Genomic DNA, 9,674 nt, shown 5'->3' on the forward strand with positions numbered 1-9,674 from the left:
ATAAAATATATAAAATAAAAAATAAAAAATATATAAATATATAATAATATTATTTTCTATATAATAAGTTTCTATAATAATACTTCTATATAATATTATATTGCTTTTTATTACTGATTGTGAATATATTTGTCGTCTCAATAAATGCTATATCGCCGGTTTCATCAATTAGGCATTGTATGGCTCCTTTGTCACCGTAATAACGATTAGTTTCATTCGCTGCACAAGACGAATCATTTTGATTTTTACAAGCCGAGCAAAGTTTAGATGATACGTTCGATGGAATGGCAATGCTCGAGTGATCGAAATCTTCTATTCCAGGGGTACAAGCACCCGAAAACAGTTCGGACACCAATAATGGATAGTCACAGGATTTAGACGAGATGATATTGTTTTGTCTTGCAGCATTGATGAAACTCAACCAGCTAAGACCACCGTATTCAGGGAAACATGCCTTTTTGTCATTTAAATCTTGGAAATTCTTTATGAGATAATTATCCTCTTTAGGCTCACGTATCACAGCGAATGTCACACTATTCTTATCCATTTCAGTTTCGCTGTATAAAATTGTCGACAGATTATATACTCTGCAAGCAAATTAAAGAAATGTCAAGTAATGCCATAACACATACATATATTTCACATACATATATTTATCAAAATTTCGTCGATACTTTAAATTTTTTACTTACTTTCGTGCCAGGTAACCATAGTTGGAGTCAATGACGATTATATCTGTTCGATTTTCTTTTATATCGCGGAAACATTGAAATGTAGAATTTGACATGATACAAGAAATGCTCGGTGCTACACCTAGAGCTTTCGCTGCTTTCGCCACCCATTTGCACTTATTAGTCTCAGAATCACCAATGGTGCACCAACGAATGGTCTTGCCACAAGTTTTAATATTTTCAACATCGATTTCTCTTCCCTTTAAATACGCAGCTATAGTCATTTTTGTCAAATCTACACCCTTGCTATCCTCTTGTATAATTCGGCTTAAACTCTTTGTCCAGTCTGAATTCGGTTTATGTAGCCAGTTCGATAATTTTTCTTTAAGAGAGTGTGCGACTTCTCTGAAAAAAGCGAATACAATCAAGATACATCCGAGCGGGTTATTTCAAAAAGAGACCTTGAGTGATTTTTAGAATACATTTTCGAAAAATGTGAAAGAAAAGCTTTTTCTCATTTATCTTGACTACTACTATTCGCTTACTTTCTAACTGCTACGACGCTCCACGGTTGTTGGAGCCATGCGCAAGGATTTGAGGTGGATAAAGGAAGAATACTGCCATCTGAACATAAAAACTGATACGATTCATTTGTCTGGAACATACAACAAATAATTAATATAATATCATATAATAAATCAATATAATTAATAACTGCTCTACATGATGCTTTTATGCATTGCGATTGTAACTGTTGTTTTAAATAAAAATGAAACACCCTACTTACTTGAAGATATTTTTGAACGTAGTGAAGTGCTACATATGCCACTTTACCACGACTTTGAGTTAGACACTGCAGCGCTCCGAAATGTCCGTGATGCTGCTTATTATCATAACTACAAGCCGCCGTGTCGTCACAAAGAGCACATAATTCTGGATATTTCTCCTCTGAGAAATATATTATTATTAATTATATACCTTTTAGAAACAGTTTTTATTTTTGAACTTATGTAATCTTCAAAATAATTAAAAATTTTTTTTTTTCTAAGTAGAAGTTTATAACAGGTAATTATAATAAGTAAATGCAAGAAAATGTAATATAAGAAAATAAGATTATTTTAACATAAAAAATTTTACTTACTTAGTTCTTGATCGATTGACTTATTAGAAGCCCATTCGCCTGGTCTACAAGCTTTTCCAAAGAAATTCTTGAGATTTATGATCTCGTTTTCAATAACGGTTACATTATCTTGGCACTGCAGAGGATTCACTGACAATGTGTTTTCAAAATACTTGAGAATATAATCATTCAGCCATTGAGATTGACTAAAACCAGGATGGCAAAATCCATTATCTTTTAAACGTTCGAGACGTTCGCGAGGAGTTATGTGTATGAACGTTGGATCTGTGGGAATCACTGCTACCATTTGAAATTCAAACTCTTCTGTGGAAATTAAATTATGTTTATATATTTATTATCATACATATATGTTTATACATATACATATGTTTATTATCATACTGAAGAATTTAAGAATTTAAGAAAGTATATTGTTATTTAAATATTTATTTTAAATTTAATACTAAATTTAATACTTGTTTAATACTCAATAACAAAATATCATTTTTGAAAATGATTTGGAATTTAATTGTTTTTAATTAATTTGGCTTTTAATTAATTTCAGAGGAGACTGTTAATGATAATTCATAGTTCCAAGAAAGTTATATTCCAAAAATCCATTAAGCAATATGTAAAGATTATGCGTTTCGTGAACCTTGCAATTCACTTCATCAGGACGAAGAGTAGCCTGATATTGTAAGTGAACTTCACGAAACATTAGCATTCCAAGAATGGATCTGGACACGGAAGAAACCCGCGAAACGCATAATCTTTATATAGAAAGGACCCGTGGAAGTCTCAAGAATATTATTAAGCAATATGTTTTAATTAATTTATTATTAATATCTTGTGTTTGATTCTAAATTATTAATTTTATTAACTTGATAAAACTTCGCGTATTAATCTCCAATAATTTCATGTTTATTACTAATCCAGATTTTTTCATTATAAATCAAATTTAATTTTCAGTCATATATCTAATTGGCGTCTACAAATACTAATTTCATCTTCACTATAAATTCTTTTTAACATTTTCTACTACCTAACTGTTTGGTCCTATGCCTTAGTTGAATAATAGGTTCGATGTCAGATGGATAGAATTGGTTTATCAATAACAATTCTTCTGCATTAAAAACACCGAAATCGGCTTTGCCTTCAGCTAAGCGAATAGCGCACTCGGAGCTGTCTGACACGCTCAAACACGACACTTCAGAATTTCCTCGTTGCACAGCGATGCATGAAGATTCGGTTACCACATCAACGGGTGCGCAGAATTTGTCTAAAAAATTGTGAATCGATTGACATACAAATTTAGTTATCAGATTTATTATCGATTGTGGAAACAGTGCGGCATTTATCACAATATATTTTGACGCTCTAGAAACATCTATTTATATATTAAATGTCTATTTATATATTAAAAGGAAAAGAAGAAGAAAGAGGGAGAAGTTCAATCAGATATAAATATATAATTTAATTAAATAATTTATGAGGAATAATAAGAATGAATAATAATTGTCGAAATACTCTTTATTTTATAATTTTTTTATTTTAAATAATAAATACATTTTTATCAATAATTTTATTAAGTTTACTTCAAGCTCTCTTTAATCGAGGTAATTCATACAATGTTATCATTTTCTCGATATTTGATTTTATATGTGTGCACTGCATCAAAGTCTAATTTTGTTTGTTTATGTATCAGGAGTCACAAAAACTTAATAATATTTCCCAGAAGATTTATATTATGATGTGAAAAGATGACAGGATAATAATATATTTATAATATAAAATAATAACTGTAACATATTTTACATCGGTAAGATGTTACGTCAATTGCAATCAAATAATTTGATCATTCTCAAGATATCCGTTTATTTGATCCTTGATAATAATGTAAAAAATAAGCGTTATCATAAATTGCTGATTTAAATTTCTCAAAAGTAAAGTTGAATGTTCATACATTTCAATTGGACGAAAATGTATCCGTTAATATAATAATATGAATTTTATCATCTTTCTAATATAAAGATTGAAAAATTCTTCTTTAGAACTACGTTCAGAGACTTCATCCAGACCACGTTTAATAAGCAGTAAAGACAAAATAAACTTGTGATGAACATACTTCAGAATCACTATTTGTTTTTAAAATTTGTATTTAAATTATTATAAGTGATAAAATACAAAAAATTTATTACAATTTTTGTATAAATGGATAGGTTTAAAATATAATAAATAGATAATTTTGATATAAAATAAATTTACTTACAAAAATGTCTTTTGTCTAAATCTTGCGCATGTGCAGCTGCAACGAGCAAAATTACCCAAACGAGATTCCCCATTCCTTGCTGATCTAGAGACAATATCCAGCGAGAGTTTAATACGAACTGGAGCGATTGTATCGTTGGAGCGATTGAGTGTTTTTCAACATGAACTGCAAAGAGGAACTAGGTGTGCCTCTTCTCACAAACCGAACGATAAGAAGCCTCCGATAACGAACGCACACGCCCTATATAGTATACATACATATGCCGATATATTACTATCATTATTTCTGTATCCATGCTGTCCTATCCTTTGAGAATCAGATCATTAGTGCAAATCATCGATTGTGGAAACAGTGTATTTAACACAAGTCCACTTCCAATGGTTGTAGGAATATTAAATAAGGTTGTTGAAATTCTACATAATTATAAATCTAATTATAAATCTAATTTGTAATTTTATAATAAGTACATAAATGTATTAATATGTTATGATATATGTGTAATTAAATATATAATTGTAACTAAACATAAATAAATTAAATAAATTTTAAATTTGGACTCTTATATTAATCAGAAATTCGAGAGGTAGCTACATAGATGCATATACGCGATTAAAATTATTGCTCCGTCTTATTTCTATGACCCGTTTTTAAGACCTATTATCATGGTTTACATTTTCGGAAGTTGTCTTTAATGTTTCTTTAATTACATCATGACGAACAATGTTGAGTCGTCAATGATGAGTATATTCCAAGATAAGCAATATATATTACTCGTTTATCAGATGATAGCTTTCCACGAAGATATCAGCCAACTGATGACTAAATATCAATGAATATCAATTCCCTTAAATTTTTAATACAAAAAAAGACAAGTATATCTTGTTTTTTTATAGTTTTACTTGTTCCGAGAAATATAATCTGTAGCCAATATTGTTGGTAATACAAATGAATTTTTAATAGCCAATAGATATTGTAGAACTTTATTTGATCAATAAATAAAAGATGATTATCAAAATTTGAAATATACACGATAATGATAACAAAATTTTGAAGGATTTATAGCGTTAATTAAATTTACAATTCTAAGATTTACTTAGAATATTAAAAGTATATCATATCTAAAATAAATCTCATAAAGTATAGGCTTATTTTATTCTAATTTCGAATCCTTCGTCATTCGAAGATAAAGAAAAAGAATAAAGATAAAGTAACGTAAATATATTTTCGTATATTAGAAACGCAAAGTAGAATAATGCTTTGCAGCTTGTACTTTTTTGTTTTTGATAATAAGGAAACAGCATTCATGCGGTATTCTATTGTGTCCAGACGAACAAAATATACAATTTTTCATGCTGCTATAAAAATTATGCACGTACGAGTGCCAGAATAATTTGTCAGATAATTACGAGTATATATTGAATCGAAGGCTATGTATTTTTACTTAAGTCTGTGTCGAGAGGAGCAATCTTAATTTTTAGAAGTAGTAATTATTCTTTAGAGATGATTGCATTAATTACAACGATCCTCGGTACGTTTGCACATAATAAAGCGCATGCATAATAAAGGATCATAATGGTTGCATATTATATTGAGGATATTTAATCTCGCATTAAAGAGTACATTAGTATTATGAACGTACGTGCATAGTGTAATCGTGACGAGATTATTAATATACGCGAGTTTGCAGGATTTAGTAGGATACATGTTATCGCAGAAGAGAATAGCCAAGTGTATTCATCATTGACATTTATTTGTGTGGACGGCACCGTAATGCCATTAGTGAATGTTTGCGATGGTATCCCTCATTGTCCGGACTCGTCGGACGAAATCGGAACACTTTGCCGTCATGTTGTGTAAGAAGATATTTTCCGTTAACTTCCGCCATTAGTCACTAAACCAGGGGGTATCGCAAAAAAACCGGATATTTTTCCAACTAAAGATAAAACAGTTAAAGTACTGATAAGACTATTTTTTTTACTTTACTGTGCCTATCTCTATCATATATTCGAGAAAACATTTTACATATTTAACTTTTTTGTTACAACGTTGTGGTATTCTTTTGCTAAAATATCTATCTTTTAATATCTAAAAAAAAAAAATGCATTTGTGGATTTATGTATGCATATTAGCTTCCACGCACGCATGCATGAATCACGATTTCATGTTATCAGCTTCATGTTCTATTAATTATATTGAAAAAAATCTCAGATAACATGCATTGCAGACATGCACATTTAGATATCTTTTAGACATAAGACATCTAAAAAAATTTTTCAGATATCTTGAGCAACATAAATGTTATCTGAAAATGTAATTAACAGAATATATTGTAATAATTTAAACAATAATGTAATATACAACAATTTGAACAATCATTATGAAATATTACATTATTAAAGCTTTTTTGCAGGTGTCCCACTTATATGTACAGATGCAATTACGGTGCCTGCGTGAGTCGTATTGCGCGATGCAATGGTCTGGTAGATTGTATAGACGCTAGCGATGAAATCGCTTGTGACCGAGGCGCTAATGATATTTGTTTTGACAGAGATTTCCAATGTTCTACTGTTTATCAAGAGTGCATACCTTTCGCCGAGGTGTGCAATGGTCTGTAATTATCAAATTAATTTTGTTAAGTTTTATTCTGGTATAAAATTATGCAATATAATGTGATATTTTATTTTTTTTATACTTGAAAAATTTTATCCTTGTATTCCTTCCGCTTTTTATCAAGGCTACAAAGATTGTTCAGATGGGAGCGATGAGAATGCGACATTCTGTCGCGAATATACATGTCCTGAGTATACATTCCGTTGTTCGTACGGAGGTTGCGTTCATCAGGAAGTGGTTTGCGACGGTGTGAAGGATTGCGTCGACGGCACCGACGAAGACTCGAGTACATGCGCGGCTGTCAATTGTGAGGATCACGAATGTTCGCAATACGAATGCCGGTTAATTGACTTATTTCTTGTTGATTAAAAAATTAAAATTCGGATAGTTTATTTTCTATTTTTGTAGAGATCAAGAATTCACATGCGAGAATAGACGGCAATGTTTACCGATGACTAAAGTGTGCGATGGTATTCGACACTGCGCAGATGCGTCTGATGAAAGTGCAAAATTGTGCGAAGTATATGAGTACGTACACTAAAAATAATTCGCGACTTATTAGGTGTACAACTTTGCTTCCGCCGTTTTTTTTCGAAATTCGAGGCTTTATTGTAAAAAACTGGTTATACATTTATGATTCAAAGTATTGTCCATCGCTGGCCACTATTTTCTCCCATCTTTCGGATAGCGTACGAATCCCGCGTCGAAAAAACTGGTCATCTTTTGAGGCTATCCACGAATCGATCCAATTTTTTACTTCTTCATAAGACCGGAAGTGCTGGTCAGCCAGGCCGTGTGCTATTGATCGAAACAAGTGATAGTCAGAGGGAGCAACGTCTGGAGAATACGGCGGGTGAGGTAGGACTTCCCATTTCAACGTTTCCAAGTATGTCTTGACCACTTTCGCAACATGGGGTCGAGCATTGTCATGCTGCAAAATCACTTTATCGTGTCTCTCGTTGTATTGCGGCCGTTTGTCTTTCAATGCTCGGCTCAAACGCATCAATTGCGTTCGATACCGATCGCCTGTGATTGTTTCAGTCGGTTTTAACAGTTCATAATACACTACGCCGAGCTAGTCCCATCAAATACAGAGCATGACCTTGGACGTCAAAATCACCGTTTTTGAAGCGTTGAAACCACTCACGACACGTTCTTTCACTAATAGCCTCACCATAAGTATTTGAGAGCATTCGATGAGCCTTAGTCGCAGATTTCTTCATATTGAAGCAAAAAATTAAAACCTCCCGCAAATGACGAGAATTTGGCTCGTAAACTGACATTTTCAATCGAGAATAACTTTATGATGCAGACACAAATCGACTAATGTTTCTATGGGGTTATGTTGACAGATGCCCAAGTTTATTGTATGACGTCTATGATCTATTTATTTCGACCACCACTTACCGCTAAAACCATCCATAGGAAAACGGCGGAAGCAAAGTTGTACACCTAATAGATTGAGTAATTTCTCTGTAATTTAATTTTATGATTAAAAGATTTTATATTAATTCTAAGAGATTAATTATTTTATTAAAAATTGATTTTTTTCAGTCAATATTCGTTATTTTATTCAAATTACGAGAATTCTCTGCAAAATATCCATTTCCAATATTTCCAGAATATGAAAATTATTTTTCGTGACTACATATTAATTAATAGAGATCATTAGTAACCAGAAAGTCAGAAAAATTTGTGTCAAGTAACTCTAACTAGAATAGATTTTCAGTCACAAAAAACAATAATCATGATTTTTCCTAAAATTCAAAATAACTTTAAAGAATAGACTCATTGTTTTTTACGACTGAAAATCTATAAGAAATACCTGATCTAAGTAATTTGACACAATTTTTTTGTGCTCTTTAGTAATCATTATTTTTACTACAGATGTCCTGAAAATTGGTTTCGTTGCGCTTATGGCGGATGCATTCGGCCGGAGTTGAAGTGTAATTCTCAACTTAATTGTCACGATTGGAGCGACGAGGATGAGTCGTTATGTGGGATAACGTTGTCAGAAGGTGCCTGTCGATTGCCCGCCGCAAAAGCAGGGACCCATTACAACGTAAGCGGATGCTCCAGATGTCGACCGGGAGAAGTCGTTCCCGAGCTCACTCGCCTTGACTATGTCTGTGACGTCGAAGGCTTCTTGCAAGGTGCCAGTGAAATTTACTGTCAAAATAACCGATGGTTTCCCAATGTCCCGAGTTGTACCTTCAGTAAGTAACGTTCATTCGATCGGAACGCGAGATTTGTTTTTTATCTATCAAATAAATTATTTTTTTACGATCGCGCATATAACATATTACAGAGAATGAGACGAAAGGAATAACGTGTCCAACACCGTTTGAAGCGCATAATGCGATTAGACAATGCGAGGCGATGTGGGGTCCTCACAAAGGGTGGTTGTCTTGTGACCAGGCCCTCCCAGTCAGCACAAGAGTTTTTCTTGATTGTCCAGCATTTTATGAGCGTCGTAAAGGATCTTCCAGTGTCATGTGCCTTCACGACGGCACGTGGAGTCAATCACTTTTGAGTTGTACTCCTGTTTGTGGGATGAGAGACTCCACAGGTTTGACAGTCGATAGGCTGCTTTCAATGAATTAAAATTAACACTAATTAAATATGTGTTGTCATTTATAAATCTTTTTTATAGCAAGTATTATATTTTTAGAAAAAATTAATAAACAATAATTGTTCAACATTTTCGTTAAAATTGTTATATTTAAAGCAAAAGTAAAGTACTTTTGCATGCATAAGTATTTTTAGAAGCAGTCTGTAATGAAGATAGTAAGCTATAAGAGCTGTAAAAAATTGATTAATCGATTATTCTCTCAACATTCGATTGTGATTGGTTAGTTTCTTATGCTTACAAGTTACTATTTTCATTATAGTTAGCCTTTTGAAGTTCTTAATATGATATCCTTTGTTTTTAATTATTGTAATGTGAATAATTTTCTTATTAAAAGTGAATATAATATAAAATGTAATATAATATAATATAATA

At 32.0% G+C, this 9,674-nt stretch overlaps 2 protein-coding genes across 2 annotated transcripts in view; one reads left to right on the forward strand and one right to left on the reverse strand.

Annotated features, from left to right (window-relative positions):
* The window catches only part of LOC108690885 (transferrin-like), a 5,222-nt gene extending 970 nt beyond the window's left edge, over nt 1-4,252 (reverse strand). The window contains exons 1-7 of the mRNA XM_018198411.1: nt 4,061-4,252; nt 2,834-3,070; nt 1,813-2,115; nt 1,459-1,619; nt 1,217-1,326; nt 693-1,076; nt 115-587 (exon numbers count right to left, since the gene is read on the reverse strand). Of these exons, the coding sequence (XP_018053900.1) occupies nt 115-587; nt 693-1,076; nt 1,217-1,326; nt 1,459-1,619; nt 1,813-2,115; nt 2,834-3,070; nt 4,061-4,133 (1,741 nt within the window). The 5' untranslated portion in view covers nt 4,134-4,252. The remainder of the gene's footprint in view (nt 1-114; nt 588-692; nt 1,077-1,216; nt 1,327-1,458; nt 1,620-1,812; nt 2,116-2,833; nt 3,071-4,060) is intronic.
* A 1,308-nt stretch (nt 4,253-5,560) lies between these two features.
* The window catches only part of LOC108690855, a 19,840-nt gene continuing 15,726 nt past the window's right edge, over nt 5,561-9,674 (forward strand). Inside the window, exons 1-7 of the mRNA XM_018198365.1 lie at nt 5,561-5,588; nt 5,748-5,913; nt 6,471-6,667; nt 6,795-7,011; nt 7,079-7,198; nt 8,558-8,886; nt 8,979-9,101. Of these exons, the coding sequence (XP_018053854.1) occupies nt 5,561-5,588; nt 5,748-5,913; nt 6,471-6,667; nt 6,795-7,011; nt 7,079-7,198; nt 8,558-8,886; nt 8,979-9,101 (1,180 nt within the window). The remainder of the gene's footprint in view (nt 5,589-5,747; nt 5,914-6,470; nt 6,668-6,794; nt 7,012-7,078; nt 7,199-8,557; nt 8,887-8,978; nt 9,102-9,674) is intronic.

Source organism: Atta colombica, unplaced genomic scaffold (assembly GCF_001594045.1).
Source record: "Atta colombica isolate Treedump-2 unplaced genomic scaffold, Acol1.0 scaffold38, whole genome shotgun sequence".
Taxonomy (NCBI): Eukaryota; Metazoa; Arthropoda; class Insecta; order Hymenoptera; family Formicidae; genus Atta; species Atta colombica.